General features: G+C 40.0%; 1 protein-coding gene across 11 annotated transcripts in view; it reads right to left on the bottom strand.

Annotated features, from left to right (window-relative positions):
* The window catches only part of NEO1 (neogenin 1), a 235571-nt gene extending 215398 nt beyond the window's left edge, over nucleotides 1–20173 (bottom strand). For 7 of the 11 annotated variants that reach the window (XM_026478468.4, XM_026478469.4, XM_026478467.4 and 4 more), the window contains exon 1: nucleotides 19062–19534. In XM_026478468.4, coding sequence (XP_026334253.2) covers nucleotides 19062–19188 — 127 coding nt within the window. In that variant the 5' untranslated portion in view covers nucleotides 19189–19534. Of the gene's footprint in view, nucleotides 1–19061; nucleotides 19535–19888 lie in introns of those variants that run through there. The other 4 variants (XM_026478466.4, XM_048221794.2, XM_048221797.2 and 1 more) reach the window with 2 other exon arrangements.
* Between the last annotated feature and the right edge of the window lie 3226 nt (nucleotides 20174–23399).

The following is a 23399-nucleotide window of genomic DNA, read 5'->3' as shown; positions in this document are numbered from 1 at the left end:
TATTCTCATGCTCCTTCCCTCCAGCTTCAAAGAGTGGCCTTATCACTCCTCCTCTCTGATCTAATCCCAATCTTTCTATTTGTGCTCAGAACAAACCCCATATTCCCCAGGAAACTTATACTATAGATTATTTCATCATTTTCCTTGTATATTCAAACTACCTTCCTCAAACAGTCTTCCATTGCCTTTTAAATATGCCCAAGAATCCCACCCACTAAACACACACCTCACTCTTATTAGACCTCAACCACTACATGTAGTTGTCCCCCTTTACAGCTAAATTTCTGGAACTTTCCAGGGCCTTCATTTCCTCCCTTCCCACTTAACTCTCGAACTGCTTCCAAATTCTACTTAAAGGTCTTAGTAAGGCTGCCAATGACTTGTGGATAGTTAAATGCAAAAGATACTCTCCTCTTCCAGCAAAATTGAGACTCCCTTCTTGACTTCTGTGATACAACCCTTCCCTGGTTTTCCTATTTCTCCCCTCACCTCTCTCATTGTATAAGAGCCCATCCCTCTCAACTCAACCACACTATAAGCAGACGACACAAATCTATAGCTCAACAGCCCCCTGGATAACTCAAAGGCATATCAAATTCATTAAGTCCAAAATTAAACTCATGCTCTTTTTTGCCCCCCCAAATTTCTTTCTTTCCCAAAATACCACCACCATACCACTACATAAATCCTAAAGAACCCTAGGAACCACCCTGGACACATTTCTTACCACGATATCCAACCCATCTCCAAACTCTATTTTATCACCTAAATATCTTCCCTGTCCATAAACTATTCTCCACTTCCATCATGCTAATCCAGGTTATCTTTGTACACTACCTAGATTACTATAACAGCCTAAGTGTGAGACAACACCATGACTATCACCATCTCCACACACATAAACACACTTTTTTTTCTTGCATGTATTATAATGGTTAGGTTATTTAATTACCTTTTACTGAAGTTTCAAATTCCTTACAGTTAGGCAAAGCACATATCACCTGTTCCTATATAGTCCTTCTCTATCTTATTCCCACTAGACTGTGAACTTGACCAAGACAGGGTTTAAGTTTTAACCATCCTCATGGCCCCAATATAGAGCTTGGCATACAGCATGTACTGATAAAACTTTACTGAGTGAATTAATCTGGATTTCACTGTTTTGGAAAAAGAATGTTTTAAAGTTTATACACATAAGACTTTCAGTTTAACTTTTCATTTGTGTTCCTGCTACCAAAAGTTGAAGCAGATAATAAAGCAAAACTAAAACTTTTAAAAATTTATTACGATTTTGGGGCACCTGGGTGGCTCAGTCAGTTAAGCATCCAACTCTTGATTTTGGCTCAGGTCATGATCTCAGGATCGTCAGATCAAGCCCACGTCAGGCTCCATGCTTAGCTGGGAGTCTGCTTGAGATTCTCACTCTCTTTTGCCCCCATCCTCCTCTTTTAAAAAAATGAATTATAATTCTGAGTCTTCCAGATATTAGGTTAATGGAATGCAGTCCAAATTCTAATGACATTTTACAGCTAAAAAACCATTAAAAGTCATTAAACATAATATGATTATTTCCATGGAAAAACAACTACAAGACTTCCTGAGAAATGGAATTCTTTTTCAATATTCCAAATGCTCTTAGCTATAAAAAGACATTTCTTAAATACAAATGAATAAATAGCAACTACACCCCATCGTATGCATTATATTTTTCCTTGGAGAGAAAGTTCATCCTAAGATTCTATTCCTTTTAAATTCAGAAGCAATTTTCTGAGTTTTTCCCCAGTCAAATTTAGAAAATAGTTCTCAAGCTTTGTGAATAAGAAACCACTCAGATGCTTCTTAAAATGCAGATTCCCAAGGTCCCGAACCACAAATTTTATCTCAATAGATAACGATGCCCTGAAACTAGTGACTACACTTTAAGAATCACTCAGTCACGCTGCCATTGGCTGAAGCAACCAGTCCCTGTGAAGGCCTCAAACTAAGCTTAAGAGACACTATAAACCATTGAAGTTTGGGGAGGGGGGGGGAACCTCACTTCTATTTTCTTCTATCTCTTCCATGATTCATTTTCATCATGAAATTATCCTGTGTTACGGTACACAACAAAGGTTCACTAAATATTTCCTGAACTGAACTACTGAATAGAACTTATTTACAACTTATAAAATTATACTTCATTTGATTAATGTAATTAAAGGTATTAATAGTTTACAACATCTCACAAAGCACTCCACTACTTCCAGATGTTCTAACAATTGAACAAGTGTGAAAGCCATTGCATTAAAAACTGAAAACCTGGAAGCAAGTGTACTCTGCCATATCAAGTTTATAAGATTACATGAATAAAATAATGTATTTAACCTAAGATGAACAACACATAAAGAAAATTAACTCCTATCAGGACAAAGCATTAGTCAGGAAGACCCAATTTAATAGCTTTCGCTAAATCGTACCATTCTTGTTGGATGTAAAATGAAGACAGCTAACTCGCCTTACAGTGTATTTTATATCTGCAACAGAAGTAACACTATTCTTCTTGAAACAGCAAAATGAAGCTAGCCATTTTCTTTTCCAACCCACCTTTTGGCCTCAACTGCCTGCTTTTCCTAATTCTTCTATATCCGATCTATCAAGCCGCTTCCAAAAAATGGTTTCCAGACAGGCTAACTCTAGATTTAAGGCTAAAGTAACTTCCTAATTCTTTCCCTAAGTAAAAAGTAGCATAATGAATATATCATGCTTCTACTTTTCTCTGTTTCATGTCCTACCTTACTAAATTCTGAATTGGACTCCTTATTTTTTTTAAAAAAGCCATGCTATCCTACTTCCCATATATGTGTAACAGATGAGTAAATTCAATCACAAATATAACATAAGTCCTGGGTTTTGATAATAAATGATCATCTGGTCAGAGAATATAATGAAATTTACTATACATACAAAAAACAGGTAACAAAACTGAAATTGTAAATAAGATTTTACCAGAACACTTTCTACATACATAAAAATTATTATCAGTATCTTTATAAATATTCATTTATATTCAACAATGTAACTAATGGGTTAAAAAATCGAAATTTTAAATGAACATTGGTACTTTCATTCTCCCAAAGAAAAGTCTTTCAGCCTCAGAAAAAGGTATCTCTGCCTCAAGAATAGTACATAAGATTAAGAGACCTGCCCATGTCTGTAATCCCAAAACCTGGCACAGCTTGGGAACAAGGTCAGCATTTGCAAAAATGTACAATAAAAAAATGTCCCATTCTATTAAAAAATTCCTATCAGATAAGAGTTAGTCTATTAGAGTCCTTCAGGAATTGCATAATTATAACCTATATGCACATAAAAGTAAAAAGAAAATAACAAAACTATTCTTTTTTAATTGAGTCAGACACCAAACTAAGCCAAGTGAAAAAGACAAAACAATACAGTGTAGATTATCAATTCAAGATGGCAAAACTGAGCTCCTCAATTTAACCAATGCCCACCTGACATTCCACCTCAATATCCACTGAAATAACCAAAGGAATAAATTTTTTTTAAAAGAACAAAAACACCTGGGGAAACAATCTGTAGCCTACTGAAAATCACAGAAGAGTACCAACCATAAATGGACTAGGGAACCTCCAAGAAAAAGGCTGAGAAGCATTCATGTTGCGGATAACGTGCTAGGTAAAGTTTAGGGATGGGGCCAAAAGAGAAGGGGCATTACTGCTAACTCCACAACCAACCACCAACGCTGAATTGTAAATTTTTTTATTTTCACGCTGAAAACAAATGCTTTCTCAGTAAACCTCCCTGTTTCATAGCTGTCTGACTATACTTTGCCTCTAATCTCTGCAAATCAGCAAATCAATGATCTAGCAATGTAAAATTATTACAAATCTAACATTTTCCGTTTTTTCATCTGGACCTGAAACGTCAGAACAGGAACCCACACAAGTTCAAAAGAGTCCATCTCTACCAGCAATACTGAGCACATATAGACACCATCCCGTCATCACAATGACGCGCCAATGGATACTTGAAAAGACCCAGAAGCTAGAGGAGTGATTGTTCCATTAACTGGAGCAAGTTTTTTTCCCTGGAACATTCACTGAGAGAGAACAAACTTTAAAATATCATTAGAATTCCCAACTGAGAAATCTCAACCGTAGAAACCCCCCCCCCACTTAAGAGAATACTATATATATGAAGAGAGAACAATCTGAAATAAGGGAAGACTGCTTTCAGCCACAAAACAAATGAATTATCTTTTTTAAAATATGATAGGGGCAATAAATTGCAGACTGAACATGACAAAAAACCAGACAAGCTTGAATATTTCTCACCAAACACAAATAAGAGAAAAGATGAAGGGGGCACTGTGAGAGTTCAGCTCCCAGGAATGACAGATTAGATGGTTCGGACCAAATCTTCCACTGGAACAACTGAAAAAAAACTAGACAAAATACAAAATATCTGTGTGAAGGCAATCCAAGTGATGACGCGTTAAGGGACCAATACCAGGAAAATGAGAAGATCCAAAGAGAAAATCTGGTATTTGAAGCTGCTTCTTGTCTAGAGGTATCTGCAGATTCTAAAGGCCACTACTACTGAAGAGCCACAAACTCAAGCCCTGCGGGGACAAAAATGAGATGAGGGCCTGCCAAGGAGGGGGGTGAACCCCTTAAGCTGTGGATCAAGACCTCAAAGGGCTACATTCAAGAAGTAAGGGTAAACCTAAAACATTTCAACTCATAGGGTCTGAAGCCCAATTTTAAATCATCTCAAATCCAACCCTGAATGGGTTAAAGTAACCTGAGATCATTATGTCTCTAGTATAACCACATTACCAGAAGAGAAGCAATGGTAAGTCCTTTCTGGAAGAAGACAGGATCGTTCAGACTATTTCTATTAAGTTTTCATACATAATTCCTAGCCCTCAATCACAAACAGGCACATAAAAAGACAAAGCAACTCCCAAATCAGGAGAAATGACAGACATAAAAGCAAACCTTCATGGGAACACATATGACAGGATGGGTTAAAAGAATAAAGATACAAGATGGAGAATTTCAGCAGGAACCTGGATACTATGGAAGAAAACGGAATGGAAATTCTCTAACTGAATAATATAATAAATAAAATCAATAAAAGGAGTGCTGCCTCTGGTTAGAAAGTAGAAAGTCACAAGAGACTGTTGCTCTTAACCTAACAACCCAAATAGGGCAGATAAGCTACAAAAACCCATAGTCTTTCTGAACCCATCAGTGTGATGAGGATTCAAAGACCTAAGTCAACTTCTCCAATGGGGAAGAAGAAATATCTGAAGAGATAATGGCCAAGAACTTTTCATCCCACAGATACAAGCAGCTCAACAAGCAGGATAAATACAAAGAAAATTACAACTAAGCACATCACAGGTACATTTCTGAAAACCATAGAGAAAGAACAAATCTTAAAAGTGATCAAAGACGGAAGGAGGAGGAGAAGCACATTATCTACAAAAGAGGAAATTAAGGCTATAGCTTGACTTCTCATTAGAAATGAGACAGCAGACAATGGAATGGCATATTTAAAGGGCTGAAAGAAAAAACTATATACTAGAGTTCTACACCTAATGCCTTCCATCCCCTGACAAACAAATTGAAGGTGAAATAAAGATGTTTTCAAACAGACAAAACCTGAGTGAATTCACCTCCCACAGACATAACTCCTAATGAAATACTAAAGGATATTCTCCAGGCCTGAGAAATGATCCCAGACAGAAGCTCAGAGATGCAGAGGGAAATGAAAAGCACTAAGAAAGTAAATATATGGGCGAATCTAAATGAATAATGACTTATAAAATAATAACGTCTTATAAATCTTAAATATAAAGAGAACTAAAATACATTAACAGGAATAACAAAAACCAGAGGAGAAGGACAAATAGAATTAAGGTATTCTAAAAGGCCTTGCATTGTCCAACAAAAGGTAAAGAAGTCAAAGATGCATTTAGGAACCATTAAATGAATAGCAAAAGAATATATACCTGGTAAGCTAAAAGAGAGAAAAACTGCACAAGTGAAAATAATCAAAGGAAGGCAAGAAAAGAGAGAAAGGAGAACACAGAACAGGCAAAACAAATAGTAAATAATAAAATGGAAGATTTAAATCCATATATATCAGCCAAATATATCATTAGTATATCATTAAATGGGAATAGACCGAACACTCTAGTAAAAGGACAAAAACTGTCAGACTAAATAGAGAACCTAACAGTATGCTACATAAGCAACATAAATGTAAGACTACAAAAGACAAAATAAAAGGATAGAAGCACTTAAACACTAACCAAAAGTCAGGCGAGAGAGCTATATTAGGATCAGAAAAAGCAGACTTAAGGTAAATAGCATGACAAGAGATAACGAGGAGTCCATTCACCAGAAAAATAAAATTCCAAATCTGTGTGCGTCTAATAATACAGCCTTAGGTGACACACAGAAGGGAGAAACAGAGTGTCATGGAGGAAAGAGACAAGAGAGCAAGTACCTCTAGAATTCCAGAAAAAGAAAACAGAGTATAGGTAATGAAGAAATAGAAGAAAATCGTCCTACCCTAGCAGAGACGTGTGCATTCAGAACAAAAAGACTCACTAAATAGAGAAGTCACATCACACAGACATTTTAAGTTAGAAGAATTCAACCATATATGAGAGAGAAAACGTGGAACTGACGTAGAACGAGCCATTCTCCCTGCCTGTCAGTACGAGCGTGCGATCTGAGACAGGAACTTGTTCTCCCGCTTGAGCTCAGCTGCGGTGTGCCTTACTGCGAGCATCGCATCACACCACAAATTCAGAGTGTTAAAAAAATGTTTCTGTACAATATAAATGCAAGTGTTCCTCTTCGTTCAGTACTTAACAAAAGAAATAATTTCTTCCAACACTAAAAGGAAAAACCATCTATGCCCAACATATTGGGAGACGAAATACCAGCCTCCCCTGTGGGACTTTTCAGAGGTCTGTTGAAGGGAAATATGATAATATGCAGTTTTCATATTACTTCTGATTTTAAGCCTAATGCCTAACTAAAAACGCAGCTCCAGGGTAGCAGGCTGGAAAAAAAAAATCAATTAATAAAGTCCCACCTAGTCCTATCCTGGTGAAAATTCTGTATCTCAAAGTCCACACACTAAAAAAAAAAAAAAAAAAAAAAAAAATCTACAAACATACAGATTAAAATACTAAAAAGCTGTAGTAGATATTAATACTATGTACAACATTAAATGTGGGGGTTACAGGGAGAGCTGTCCAGTGAGTTTTGAAAGCAAAAGACTGTGACACAGGAATTTTAATATCGCCATCAAGTTACTATGCATATGCAGAGGCAAATTTTAAAGCTTAAGTGTGAACAAAATGGAACTAACTACTAAGTTAGTACCACGATGTTATCTGATATTTACCCACAAATTTTAACGACTGACAAGACTAATTCTGAAGCTGCAAAATCTCTACTGACTACAGCTACTCTGAATACTGTGAAGAAAGAAGTTCATTCTTCCACAAAACTGCCACAAAATTTTTTAAAAAGTGAAGATTTCTTCTGAAAGTGGCAAAAATTAACTGCTCAGAACTTCTCAATACACATTGTCCCAAAACTTCTTCCTGTGACTTTGAATACTCTCCAGAGAAATCAATGTCTCATAAAAGATGCCCACAACATCTAGCAGGAAATAAATGAAGTCTTAAAAAGCAGATATGGGATGATAAGGTTAATTTTCAGGCATTAAAAATTGCAACAAGCACCGTCTCTGGCTTCTCTTTTAGCACTGCAATCTTTAAAAGATTACCTGGCCTATGATTTCATCATCCAATAATCACCTCTTCACTTCATAACAAATGACAAACTTCAGAATAAAAAAATGAACCTTTTAAGAAATGGGTCACTGATCAAGAACATTTCAATTGATTTTGCCTTTATTCTGCCTCAACTCCTATTGCTCTTCACTTCATCCTCCTTGTCAAAAAAAAAAAAAAACCCTATTCATCTAAAAAGCCTCCTCATGCCTTCAACAGCAGGTCAAGTCCTACCTCCTCCAAGAAATTTAACCAAATACTCCAAGCTAAACAAATCTTTATCCTCCTCAACATACGTGCCCTCATTAACAATCTAATTATACACAACCATCAAGTGAAAGTATAAAACAAATCATATAAGCACTAGTTAACTTTCATGTATTTTTAGCTAAGCTCTTCATCGTTTATAAAATAAAAACAACAATAACAATGGTTTGCATTTAATGAGTGATTAAGATAAACCAGGCTCTGTTCTAAGCATGGACACCTATTTACTCATTCATCTTGTACCTCAGCCCAGCAGGATGGTGAGTGAGTAAGTGAGTGAGTGGGTGTGTGTGTGTGTGTGTTAATTTAAAGTTGTTCAGAATTGTCTTTGTAAGCCCCCCCTTTCCCTCCCTAGCACTCTAACCTAGGGCCACACCGTGCATGCAGGGGTAAGGGAAAAGAGCCAATATTACTTTGGCACTATCCCATTTATTCATATAGAGGTTTGTGAATAAGATATCCACAGGCAGAGTGAACTTCATTATGTTACATATCTCTGACTCTAGGTACTTTTCCTCTGCAGACAGGGTAATATTTCCCTTCCTTTGGACACTGAACTGTGGGTATATGCTCCAGTCTTTGCCCTCTGTTTCCTTTTTCCTTCCTCAGTGATACGATCTACCCTTACGACGAACACCTATCCAGATTATTCCTGAACCTGTATTTCTAGCCAAGAGAGCAGTCTGACTTCTCACCTGAGCCTAATTCTGTAATGCCTTTACAGAGATGTTCTGCTGCCATCTCAGACTCAGGTGTCCAGAATGGAAATAATATCCTGTCCCTTGAACTTGTCTCTTCTGCTACATTCTTAATCCATTTTCCACTTGAAACCACTTCAGTACCTTGAGCCAAACTGGCACTGAAGTATTTGATTAACTGAACTTACTCACTCTAAACCTAAGTTTCTTATCCTGTCTTAAAAGAGGTATTGGACCTGCTTCAGTTCCTATTTTTCACTCAAATCAATGAATAAAATATTTATTTTCCTTCCAAATAGAACAGCTTGAAAGCTTATGAATCCGTATCAAGTGCACACGAGCAGTGGTTAGCAGAAGTCAGATGAGCAGACTGACTCCATTACTCAGTTCACTTCTCTATAAGTTAAAAATCGCAAGCAACCATGGGAGTATTGACAATTATAAAATTTAATATTGCTCCTATTCTTAATTATGTACTGTTTAATTTATATTTATAAATGAACCTAAGACTCAAGAATGAATATAGGAATTTGAACAAAAGACCCGAAGAGACAATTCTCAGAAACAAACCATCAATAAAAATCTGAAAAGATGTTCATTCCGTTAACAATTTTAAAATATAAAATCTAAAGAGATGCATTTTTTTTGTCTATCAAACTGGCAAAACTAAGAAATCTGAAAATTACTATATTGGCAAAGGTGTGGGGAAATAGGCACACTCTCACTCGCTGTTGACAGGAGTAAACCAGTCTTTTGGAGAACAATTTAGAAATAACTATCAAACATTTTAATACACATGCTCTTTAACCCTACAATTCCACATCTACGGACTTATTTTATAGTATATTTGAACATGTACATGAAGATATTTGTAAAAATGGGTTCACTGCATATGTTTGCAATAAAAAAAAATTGGGAGCATCAAATTGGAACTGGTTAAATTAAGCAGGATACATCTATAAAATACCATATGGCTATCAAAACAGCTATGATACATTTCTATGTACTCACATGGAAAGATGTCTTTAAAGCAAGCTGGAAGACAGTATGCACAGCACAACCCAACGTGTTAGTTTATGCATGCACTAGTTGTTATATATGTATTATACACTTAAAATATTTAACTGTAAATATAAAACAGAAATTCCAGGGCACCTGGGTGGCTCAGTTGGTTAAGTGTCTGCCTTCGGCTCAGATCATAATCCCAGAGTCCTGGGATGGAGCCCTCGCATTGCCAGGCTCTCTGCTCAGCCAGGAGTCTGCTTGTGCCTCTTCCGCGGCCCCTCCCCACAACTCTCAAATAATTTAAAAAAAACTTTAAAAAAAAAAAGTCCATAGCTATTAAAAGTGATTATCCCTGGGGAGAAGGTTGAAGTGTATGATTTCACTATTTTACATACTGTTTGAAGTTATATAGTGTTTTTCATTTTTTTTAAAGTCAAAGCAACAATTAACTTCACCTAAAAATTAAAAATTCAGATGCAGTACATATTTTAGCAATCAGGGTTAGAGATGCTGCTAAAAAAGATAAATTCCATGGCCAGAGGGGTAGGGACCAGCAGAGAAGGAGCTGTGCCCTGCCACCTCACCTCTCTTCCTATTCACATTTCCTGTTCTCCACCTCAGGTGTCAACCTGGCCCATACTATTTTGAGGTGATGTGAGACTCCAGAGATCTCCAAGGTTAGATAGATCTCCCAAACAGCAACTTGTATCTATAGTAAAAGGGGGGAAAAAGGGCAAGGGGCAGGCAAAATCCATTTGCTGTGATGGAGAGGGAAAGAGACTTTCTTGAACATGGCTGAGACAATTATTTCTGTTTAAGGGAAGATATTTGCATTCTTATGTTTATTTTAAATCTCCTTCCTTACCAAGGTCACAACTTGCTGTTGTTAGGGGGCATTCCCAAGATAGCCTCTACCCACTTTTGATCAGCAATGGGCTTAGAAATCAGACGGTACAATCTGTTAGAAATCCACATGAATTAAAGACAAATAGGCTCTAAACAAAACCTCTGGGACTCTGAGAAACTTATTTTGATGCACAGACTTCGAAAACTTATTTCTCTTAATCCCTAGTCGTCAGTTACATTCTAGAGGTAAGGGTGCATATGGTTGAATCTATGTAGGTGAGGTGGCTATTAATAAAGGGGCTATTGCCATAAGAAGTGTAAAAATCCCTTGGATATTAACACTACATAAATTTAAAACAATAACCCCACCTCAAACTTCAAATGCTTTGAAGAATTAACCAAAAAAACCCTTAAATTTTAGTTGCTGCATTAAAAGTTATGCTATGAATAAAAAGTTATTGATAAAACATAATTTGTGATTCTGTCCCTAAATTTATAAATTATAATGCTATCATCTTGACTAGACCTTATATAACAAAATATATCTAGGTGATTTTTTTAAAGGTTTTATTTATTTATTTGAGAGAAAGAGAGACAGTGAGAGAGCACGCACCAGCAGGAAAAGGGGCAAAGGGAGAGGGAGAAGCAGGCTCCCAGATAAGCAGGAAGCCCAATGTAGGCCTTGACCTTGGGACCCTGGGATCATAACCTGAGCCAAAGGCAGATGCTTACCTGACTGAGCCACCCAGGTGTCCCCGGGTGATTTTTTTCCCCACTTACCCTACAACTGAAAAACAAATATTCTGTATCCAGCTTCCATTTAGTATCATGTTAAAAATTCACTCCGCTCAGGACTCATCAGCAACTTTTACTCGCTATTGCTGACCGATAATAAATTCTGAAAAAATAATCAATCTTCACATTTCCCAAAGACATGGAAGTAGCTGCACCCCCAGATGGCTCCACTATTAGAATTCTCATATATTCAAACATTTCAGTAACCATTTATTTCACTTAGAAGAAATGAAAAATAACTTCCTCTGAGAATTCTAGTCTACTGACTTGGTAAAACTAAGTTAGGACTACTCAAAAGCTACAAACCAAAATTATGAGAGAAAGCAGAACTATTACTTGATTAACAGGAACACAGTGATTCCAGAATTTGTTTTTCCACCTACAGCAGTAATGACACTTTCTCCCTCCAAATCAAGTTATCTACTATCTGTGGGGATGTCTTATCTCTGCTATTAGACCAAGGCTTCCTAAGGATAGAAACCATGTCCAATTCATCTTAGTTATCTCCACAGTGTATAGCTTTGTGCACAAATAACCATCGATAAAATGTTTGCAACTAGCCAAAATTACCTAAATTTTTAGTTTTGGTTATAAACTGGAAAATTAAATTTAAAAATTCTGGCTATTAAAAAAATCTTGCTATGAAACAATTTTAAAGGTTATTTTCTTGGTTTTTAAGAGTAAAAGCAAAAAAAACACGCATTTGACTTTCAGACTGTCCAACTGCTAACTCCTTTCAAGAAGAATCCAAGTACTGATTTCCATAAAGTTAAACATATATAACTACCACCTCTCTCTCTCTCTCCTTCTCCTTTCTTTACATGAGGGAATCAAAAGAAGGAATCACAACCTGCTCGTTTCAGCCAGATCTATAACGTGGGCAATTTGCTTTACATTGCTTATAAAGCCTAAGAATAAGCATCTAATATTTCAAGTAATCCTGCAACTTAAAGCATCTCACAATTTCGTAACACTTAAATCTTTATTTCTTGAAATCAGCCATAAAGCTATTTTTACACAAAATCATACACAATCCTGTTTACAAGCAACTTAAAAGATTTCCCTAATCATATTCAACTTCATGTCAGAAAAAAAAAGATGTACCATAACTGGAGCTCTAGAGAATGACAAAAGGTTAATTCTTGCATCCAAGAACAGAAATGATGAGTGTTCAAACACAAGAACTGAATAGAGGTCATTTAGATATCCACGACTCAATTTTATAGACTTCAGAGTTATAGAAACTTGGAGCGAGAAGGGACCTTTGAGATTACCTATTAATTAGGTAATTAACCCCTGCAGTTAACTGATGAAACAGAGAAGCTATAGGACCTGCATTTTAAAATAACGGACTGAACTATTCAAAGTTCACAATGAAAGGTGAACATACCTTGAAAAAGTTGTAGAAGTACTAGTAAATGGTATTATTCTTAATGATATCATTACTCTACTATAATAAATGGAAACCTGACCCTCATAAACACACAAAAATTATCTTTTCACCAATAATTCCAAATGTGGGGATCCAAAAAATAGAAGGGAAACACCATACACAGGAAGATGCTCATGACAGCATTTTTTATTATAGTAAAATACTAAAAACAACTTCAGCATCCATAACAGGAGAATAAATAATTAGAAGCAGTATGCAGTATAATAAAGAGCATAAGCTTTGGAGCTGAAAAAGACCTGGATTCAAATGACAACTTCTCCACGGGGGAGCTGTGGGACCTTTGGTCACTTAATATTTGAGACCCAGTTACCTCATCTGTAGAATGGGGAGATGTTACCATCTCCCTCACAAGGTGAAAGAAAGAATTAATGCATGTAAAAGAGCTTGGCACAGTGCCTAGAGTTCAGTGAGTGTTCAATAAATACTACTTTTATTGGTCACTATTAATGCCATATTCATACACTGCAATATTATACAGACATTTTCAATAATGGTTATAGGAAAATCTATACATGCTGGAAAGATCTCCAACGCACTGTTAAAAAAAAAATCAAGTTGAAAAGCAACAGGTAGTATGTTCCTTCTTATGTGTAAGAATACAACTATACACACATATGTAAATGCAGAAGAAAAAATACTAAAAGTGGTTATTTATGGGTAAAAAGGTATTTGTTGGTAGAAGTGATACTTTACTTCTATGTTGTTTTATTTCAAACACATTTACATATTTTTTAAATAAGTTTTAAAAAAAAATTATTTAAATATAATATAGCAACCAAAAACTGGCATAATGTTAAGAGAGAACATCTACATATAAAGTTGTACATACATTATGGCTACAATGTAACACTGATGTGTCATATTAACAGAGACTAGAAAGAAATATGCCAAAATTATACCAGTGGGTCTAAGTGACTTTTGTCTCTATTTCCAAAATTTCTTAATCAAAAAACTCTTTTCATTCTAAATGAATCCAAAATTTGGGTTATATTTTAATATCTTTCACTGGTTGTGTTCCATGACAAAGTCAATTTTTTAAAATCATAAACACTAGACTTTTCATCACCTCAGGTAGCTATCTGGTCAACATGATCTTATCTATGGTCATTTCTTCTGTTCTCCCATTGTTCATACAATTTTACCTAGAAGCCAAAACACCTACCAATGACATGGTAAATACCTTCCAACCATACAGAAGTCACTAATAAAATAAAGTATTTGGGAAAAGACTATTAAATAGGGCCTAGAGCCTCCATATATAATGAGATTAATGTTACCCCAATATTTTTTTGTTAGTGTACAGAAAACTCATAAAGAAGAAACCAACAATGCTCAATTAAGCCAACAGAAAAAAATCTACACTTTCAAAAAATTTAAGAGAATTACATTATTTTTTAGCAGTTCATAAAACCATTCCACAAAGAAACAGAACTTTACAGTTTATAAGCAGTTTTATATTTCACTTTTCTGACAATCCAGTTAGGTGAGCAAGGTTACCTATAGCCCTCAACACATACGAGAGGAGGTATGGGCCATGAGTGATATCCCAAATCCTCTGCCTCATATCCTAAGTCTTTTTTCACTATCCCACATCACATACTAATTTTCATACAGTCTGCTAAGAAGAGCCACATTTCTTACCTCCTTTGAACATTCTGCCTAGAAATCTACAAATTCTTTTATACCTCATTCTGTTAGGCAAGCAGAGCAGGACATCAGTCTCTGTTTACAGAAGACTCAATAAAATCATTGATCTTTCCAAAGATGACAAAACTAATAAACACTAAAACTGCAGCATATCCAGAGGAAGATGACTAAACTCACAAAGGATCAGAAAAGTAAGTAACGTGAAGACTTGCTGAAGGAATAAAGCATAATTCAGTTAGAAAGAGGAGGAGGGGAAAGCGACATACTTGCATACACACAAATGTTGTCATTAGACACATGAAAGGCCATCATACAAAGAAATTAGACTTGTGCTATATGGCCCTAAAGGGTAAAAACAAAGGCAATTCAACATTCATTCAACAAACATTTACTGGTTATCCACTCTGTTCCAGATGCTTCTGCTATGCCAGGTATACAAAAGGTAAATAAGAGAAGTCCCAATCCTCAAGAGGTTCAGACAAGTTGAGGAGACAAGAAAATAAATAACACAAGATTTAAAAGCACTCAGAAAGCTATGGAACAGAGAGAAAAACGCCTCTAACTCTCTTCGGGCAGGAGAATAGCAGGTAAAAATTCACTGTATGATGAATAGGAATCTCAGAAGTAGACAACATGGGAAGTGGCATTAACAGGAAAAAAGGACCAAAAAAAAAAAAAAAAGGAAGACAGGACAGCATGTCAAAGGCATGGGGACATGAAGCTCTGCTGTATCTGAGATGGTGGAACACCAGGTACGCATTAGAGGTGCCAAGAGATGAGGCGTTAAATTCAGGGTGGGAGAGGCCAGGGGTAAAGAACACAAAAGGCCTCACAGTCTTCATGCCAAGGAGTGTACACTCTAACACTCAAGCTGTGGAACACTAATAAGGGATTTTAAGTAGGAGTATGGCATGCTCAGAAAAGGACGTAGGAAAACTCATTCCAGCAGAAGACAGATGTCTGGAGGGTAACAACAGAGATAAAAGAATGAATTACGAAGCCACTATTGTTAGTCTACGTGGGGACGGTGATGAAAAGATTCAGATTCAAGAAGTATGTAGGGGGTAAAAATCAAACAAAAGTACTGGCTATAGGAATGAGGGAAAGGGGAGGGTCCAGGATGCCTTACTTCTAGATGTCAACCTGGGTGAATGCCGCACAGAGATGCCCAAGACAGGTAATACCAGAAGGCAAATCTATGCGATCATTCAAAAATGTGAGAGCCCGGGGCCAGGAATTGGTTTGTTCCTGTCTAGAGAAAAGAGGAGTGAAGGAGGAGAGAAGCAGAGCAAAAATGAGCTTACCCTTGGTCTTGTGTACACATAAGGCGCTCCTCAGTGAAGCTACTGAACGGCACGTAAAGAAGAGTGGACCGGGAGAGTAATTAGCTTACAGGTAGCAACCGAAGACAAGACCTAAGGAGATCAACTCTGACGCCAACATTTAATAAGGGAGTGAAAGAAAACCTTGAATAACAAGCTGATCACAAAAGTAAGAGCTGAATTAACAGAGTAATGCTGAAAAAGGCAAGAGAAAAGGGGGGGGGATCAAGAGGAGTGGGAAGGTTGAAAATTAAAGTTAAATGTGCTGCCTAAAGCAGTTTACTGGCAGAAGTCATTCAAAACAGGAATAGACCACTTTGTGAGGTAACGAATCACATCATCAAGTAAACAATTCAGTCAGACAGCGCCATCCATGTGGGATGCTGACGACAGGATTCCTCCCTTAAAAGAGAAATGTAGCTACAGTACACCTCTGAAATCTAGGACAAGGTTAGCCTTACCACCATTGTGACATGTCATCAAACACTTTTTTGCATTCTGACCAAGGAATGGAATATTCGATTACTCTAGTAAAAGTTTTTTAAAAGATTTCTACATATTTCGTGTAACTCACAAGCAACCAATACTGGATTAAAACTTCACTAATTCTGCTCTCGGCGTACAGAAAGTTGCTGGAGAAAGTGTGGAAATAGCTCAACTGGTGTACTTTAAATTCAAACTGATTTCAACGGAGCTCTCAACACTGGCTTCCCTAAGTTCCCCATTCTTGCATCTCAATTCTACCCCATCACCATTCCTTAGCCTTCACTCTGATTAGAGAAGACTTGCACTGCACAGACAGGCTCCTCTGTCCTGATCTCTTTCCCTAGGTCCCTACCCATCTTTTCAGAAATCTTCCCCTCCTTTCTTCCTAAAACCAGGCAGTGTGCCTAATCATTTCCAACCCTCCACAGCTGACCATTTTCTATCACTAGTTCATCTCCCTCCTTTGTCCTCAAAGTCTACCCTAAATTGGAAAACCATTCCATTTATCCTGCTGTCCCACACCCTAATTTTCTCCTTTTCTACCAAATACCTCCATCCCCCTACCACCTACTCACTATAATCCCCTGCAGAAAGGTTGGAGTTCACCCCTCTACAAAAATAAAAAATTAAAACCACAGACAAATGACATGGGATCTACTGACCACTTATTTCAGTTGCCACTTACTCAGTTCTCAATTCTCTCGATCTCTCTGCAGCTTATGACCAGCCCCTTCTTATTGCAGAAATGAGAAATGAGACAGAGTGGCTTGTGCAAAGCACTCAGAACCAAGAATCAGATCTGGGCTCTCTAGTCCCTACTAATACCACTAACTGGCTGTGAACCTCCCCACCTCCAGTCCTCCTCGCCCTTTGGATCTCACTTCTCAGACACCCTGACACCCAGACTAGGTGAGGTCCTGGCAGTATACACTTTCTCAAAACCCATTCTTCTCCTTTCTAGTGCTTATCACATTACTCAATTACATAATTAGTAGTTTAACGGCTATCTTTTCTACCCACTCACCAGACTGGAAGCTCCATGAAGGCAGGACACACATTTAAGCAATGCCTGAACCGCATAATCACAAAATAAAAAGCCCATCAGTTGAATCAATGCTGAAAGACATGTTTCAACCACTTCTAAGAGACTGCTTACATGACTTTTATTAACCTAATAAAATTATTAGTATTTTATTTATTTACAAAATTACTGACAAAATTCTAAACAAACTCCACTAATTACCTAAAACATACATAATATGAACTACATGTATAAAATTAAGAGTAAGAAGGAATCTGTCTTCCAAAATAGTTACATTTCTCTTGCCCATCCACAAGAATAGAAAGGTTGGATCAGTAAATCTACATTTCAGGCCCCAAATGTGTATTCTAACCCAGGTAGAGGCTGAATGTGCAAGTGCAGTTTTGATACTAAAACACTGTTGTTTATATCAATGTTTAGATAATGTCCACTGGTATTCAGGTTTAAAGCTTTTCTTTAACATTGGCAAAAGCCATGAGCTAATAACACTCTGCAAGGAAATCAAAAGAAAGTTTATCAGTCAAGTTACATTTGCAGTGTGATTTTAAGTATCATTCAGTATGAATCCGAGAAACAAGTGAAGGCTTGGCGGTTAGAAGCTGCCACTGTGCCTGATCAGAGGGCTTTCAAACGCAAAAATTTCAGATCTCATACTAGCAGGTGAGAGTTTTGTTAAGTTTTACACTACACCACCTTGGTCAAACAATTTAAACAGATTACATGCTAATTTGCCCTTCAACTGCTGAGTGTATCCCGCTTCTCAACTACAGCGTATGGTCTTCTACAGGCAGGCTTGGCGTTTGTTCACTGGCCCCCTTAAAGAAACAGGGATGTAGATAATTTCAATAATCTATGATATTTAAAAATAACACCTGAAAATGGCTTTTCAGGCTAAATGTAGATATTGCCACTTGGAAACATAAAGTACTTAAAATCCGATGCTTAGACAATTCCCTAGGTTAAGAGCAGTTACCAGGCTGTAAATGTAGTTGTAATCCCCAGGAAAGAAGAGGCATTTCATAACGGAAACGCTAACAGATACAATCAGTTGGAGCGGTTCTCCAAGGCGCCCTCATCGTTAAGTCAACACCAGCGGTTGTGAGGGGGGCAATTGTGCCCCTCAGCCACCCTCTCTCTTCCGCAGCCTCGGGGCTACAATCCCCGCACGAGGTGGCCCTCGAGATCAGCCGGCGCTTCCCTGGGACCTCAGCTGGGAAATCCCTAGCCAGGGAATGCGGAGTTCAAGCCCCCCTCCCCCTTCCTTTCCTGAAAATTAATGAATTGGCCGTGCGATTGTTTATTTAATGAGGTGTGTAGTGGCCTCTACTGGTGCTTGTGTGAGCACAAGAATGTCCCACTCTTACAAGTGGGATGAGCCTGGGGGAGGGGAGGGAGGCGAGGGGTGAACCTGCCTCCGGGTACAAAGCGCAGAACTAGACCCGGGAGCCCCCGACGCGCCCCCGCGGCCGCCCCTCCCCCGGCGGCGCCCCCGCCCGCCTACTTCACTCTCCACCCCGCGCGACCCCCTTTCTCTTTGGCAACCGGAGCCGAGGCAGAGAAGTTCCCGCACGTTTCCTCCAGGATCCTAAACAAAAACACCGCAGCCACCGGTGCGGGTGCGGGTGCCGCGCCCCCGCCCCCACCCCGCGCCTCCCGGGCCCGCGCCCCCGCTTACCTGGGGACTGCGGCGGGGAACCGCTCCTGGCGGCCGCGGCGGGCACCGGGCGCCCGAGCAGCAGCAGGCAGCAGAGCCAGAAGGAGGAGGTGCTGAGGAGTAGCCGGGCTCCCCGCTCCGCCGCCATCTCTGCCCCGCGAGCGGCGGCAGCGGCGGCGGCAGCGGCAGCGCCGCGGAGCCCTCGCCTCCTTCCCTCCCGCGCGCCTCAGCCGGTCCCTCGCTGCAGGCTCGGCTCCCGCGGCCGCCGCCGCCACTGTTCCGCCCGGCCCGGCCCGCGCGGCCCCTCTCGCGGGAGGGGAGACTCGGGGGCGCCTCCCTCCTGCAGGGGGGCGGAGAGGGGAGGAGAGCAGAGAGGGGGGAGTCAGTACATTCCGGGCCGGGGTTGAGGGGGGTCGGTCTCCAGGTTCCAGGCGCCGCCACCCGCCGCCGACTCCGGCTCCACACACCAGTGTGAGGGGGGCGGAGACCGCGGGCGGCGGGGGTGGGGGGCGGGGGCCCGGGGCGCGCACACCCGCGCACGCGCAAGCGCGCGCCTCCCTCGCCCGCACCCCCTTGGCTCCGTGCGCGGCCCGCCTCCGCTCCAATCCCGGCTGCCGCCTCGCCGGCCGCGGCGGCGGGCCTCTCCCCTCCCCCTTCTCCCCGGAGCCGCGGGCGGGCGCGGGGCGCGCGCGCCGGGCGCTGCTGCTGGCGTCAGGGAAACCCCGGAGAAGCGGATCCTCCTCCTCCTCCTCCTCCTCCCCACGGCCGCCCGCTCGCCGCAGCCCCTCGTCCCCGCGCGCCCCCGCCGCCTGCTCCTCGCCCCAGGAAGAAATCCCCCCCCTTCTCACCTCCTCTGACGCCTCGGGCTGCGGAGACCTGGGGGCGAGAGGCGCTCCGAGCTCAGGCTTGTCCGGGAGGCCGGAGCGGGAGCGCACCTCTTCTCAGCCTGGGCCCAGGGCCTCTATATAGGGCCTCAGAGGAAACCGAATGGCCTCCGGGAGGAAACCTGGGTGCGCAGAGGGTCGGCGCGGGGATTTATGTGCTCGCCAAAAACAATAGCGATCCCGCCCGGCTCTTGCTGGGACCTGGCGCGGCTCCCGTGGGAGGGGGCCCACCGCGCCGCCGCTGACCTCCAGCTTCCAGGCCGGGCCGCCCTCGCCGCGCGCTTCCCCGGACAGGGCCGGGGCCCGCGCCCCCACCCGCTTCGCTCGGCTCCGGTCCAGGGAAGCAGGGCGCAGACAAAGGTGCCCGGTGTCCACCCCTCCAGCCCGAGCGGGGGCCGAGGCTGAGCCCCAGGGCTCCCCGGGGCTAATGCTCTGCCTGTAGCAAACCTTTTACCTATACCTCTGCGGGGCACTTCGCTCTCTCGAATCTCGAGATCACGTCTTCCGCCGGTAAACCGGGAGCGAGAGGAATGTGATTTTGAACACTTGGTCATCGTGAGGCAGCACCCAGGCTTCCCAGAGTTAGGGGAAAGCAGTTTGTAGTTACACTGCTGTTGGGAATACTGCTAATTTTATAAACTGCACCCATGGAAAATTTAAGAAAATCTCTTTGTGTGGTTATGCGCTTGAAGAGTCAAGTCTTGTTAATATGAGTTGGATTTTTGTTCACTGCTCTGTGTAGTCAATAACCAAAATGTGTTGCCTCCCACGAGAAGATGGCTATTTCTCTGATTTCCACATCCCGGCGTGCCTTCTCGTAATTATTTTCTTCAGCTATTTTCTTTTATTCTGAAGTGCCAAAATAAGCAATATAAGGCTTGCGTTAACATTAGGAGGGAAGAGTTCAGACTCCTCATAAAACCTCTTAGATCATCAAAACGGTGGAATTAGGAACCCTCATCCCAGTTCTTTGAAACAATTGACTCCTAAAAGAACAAACATGCTTATTGTTTTCGACCAGGGAAACAATTTAAATATCTTTCTGTTTTGGTTAGAGTTGTTAACCAGCAAAAATATTTTCTAAATACCCCTGATTGACCTGTTAAATTAGAAATAGATTACCTCCCAATTACTTCACAAGTATTTGCTTAATTAACCTTTAATAATCACATCATGAATAACGTGATTATTCAGTTTTCTGAGATAATTAATGAGAAAAACCCTTTGGAAACTATAAATTGCCTCGCAAATGTTAATTTTCAGATATCTTTTCTGAGGCTGAAAATTTTTCATTTGTAAAACTATGAAATGTATAAGGTGACTTCTAAAATGAAGCTTAAATTTATCTCCACGTTGAAGAAATACGAGTTGTGGCTAATAATCAGATTGATTTTCATGTATGACTTTGGTGAACTGTGCCACAATTGTCTCAGCCCACTGTGTACATCGGGGTTAAATCAAAAAGTTTAAAGCACTTTCTGTAAAACAGGGTAACTAGATGGTGTATTTCTGACTTGTAATTAAATCACAATTTTAATTAAACCCACTCTAACAAACCACTAATAGATGGAGCCCCAAATAAAAAGTTATAGATTCTCTATCAGTTCAAGAAAAGTAACCTGGGCACGTGCTTGAATTCAGATTCCTCACCTTGTTGCAATGTAACCGGCATTGTAGATATCCCCTTTAAAAACCAGCATTTGAATTCATTAACCTCTCTTCTCTTCACTAAGGCATCTCTAAGAGATTCTCGTAGGCATCTTATTTATCATTTTCATCCTCCCAACAAGATTTTCAGCTAATACTTCAATCCACATTTATACTGCTAATCAACATACTTTATGTGGTCTAAACTATTAATCTACAGAGAGATATTAAGCCATTCGTGAAATTAACACTTTTTTCATCTAAGTTAGAACATGAGGCCCATGTTCAAGGAATAGAGCACAAAGAAAGTTTTAGAGCAAAGAAAACAGACTGGCCATTGTATGTTGGTGTAAGTTATCAAAGTGCAGGCCAAAAATAACTAGACCAAATATTCTTGTGAAATTTATTCTAAATGTACTTTGATATAAAAATTAAATGAAAAATTAATAAAGCCAATGAATATAAAACTTGGTAAGAATCTTATTCTCTGTAGTAAAAGGATTATTTTTCAACTTTAGAGAGGCAATATATTTCAGTGTTTAATTGCTGGCACTAATTAGATTCTGTAGTTGATTCCCTGGCTGAATACCAGTATCCAAGGTAGCGAAGAAGAAAGCTAGCCCCTGACTAGTAGATCCGAGTATAGAAAACTTCCTAGACACAGAAAATTTTAACTAGGAGTTACACATGTCATAGACACAAGAGTTTCCCTACACAGGTGTTGACATTTTTACATTCACCCTTTACATTTCACTAGGTAAGAATTTTTATTTCTCCCTTTCTCCTCCCAAAGCCACCTGTTCTAAGGAGCCATCTCTGAATTAAGCCTAATTAAGAAGGATATGTGCTCCTTAAGGACAAAGCCTACACAATATTAATTTTGCTCGTTACACGTTGCTTAATTAATCATATATCTGTAGTTCCACAACCACCTATCAATTCAACAAATATTATTGAAGACCTATTGTTTGCCAGATATTGTACTGGGTGCTGAGATAAAATTATTTGTTCATTCATTTAATATTTATAAAACACTGTCTCATGTTCTGCCCTGTGTTCAAGGAATGCAATGGTGAGCCGGAGAGACAAGGTTCCCAGTCTAGCAGGAAAGATAAAGAGTTATAACAAAGAAGTGTGAAGAGCGTTACGGTAAGGAAAGATAAGGAGTGTGGGAAACAGTAAAAGCATCTAACCTGACTAAATTGTTTGTGGGGGCAGAGGGAGGGTGGGGTTGGGGAATTAGGGAAGAAGCATCCGTCTCTAAACTGAGCCAAATGGAGAAGATGGGTAGGAGTTCGCTATCCTGCAGTGAGAACTGACATCGGATTTGCATTTTAGAGGGATCACTCAAGCTGCTTCATGAAGTGTGGGTTGGAAGGAGACAAGATTTACGAAACCAGTTCGGATTTTGTTAACAGTAGTCTGGGGAGGAGATGGTGGTGGCCTGGAGTCAAGCAGAGAGGGTTAAGAGAAGTGAGCAGATAAGAGAGAGATTTAGGCAATAGATAGGAACAACAGAGGTGTGTGGGAGACCGGAGGCGAGTGTGACTCAGATTTCAGCTTGGGCATCAGAATGAAGGTGGTGACATTCACTGAGAGGGAAACTAGGAAGAGGAGCCGATGGGAGGAAATGTGAGTTTAACTTTGGACAAGGTTAATTTAAAGTGCCTAAGGGACATCTAAGAAGAAATATCAGTAAAGTATCTGTTATCTGGGTCTGGAGTTTAGCAGGGAGGACTGGGCTGGAGGTGAGTCATCAGCACACACATCTGTGCCTAAATATAAGGCGTCTCCGAGTAGAGTGTGCCCCATTTTCCCAATTAAAATC

This window comes from Ursus arctos, unplaced genomic scaffold (assembly GCF_023065955.2).
Source record: "Ursus arctos isolate Adak ecotype North America unplaced genomic scaffold, UrsArc2.0 scaffold_28, whole genome shotgun sequence".
Taxonomy (NCBI): Eukaryota; Metazoa; Chordata; class Mammalia; order Carnivora; family Ursidae; genus Ursus; species Ursus arctos.
Note: the sequence above shows the minus strand (reverse complement) of the source record. Positions and strands in the feature narration are given on the sequence as shown.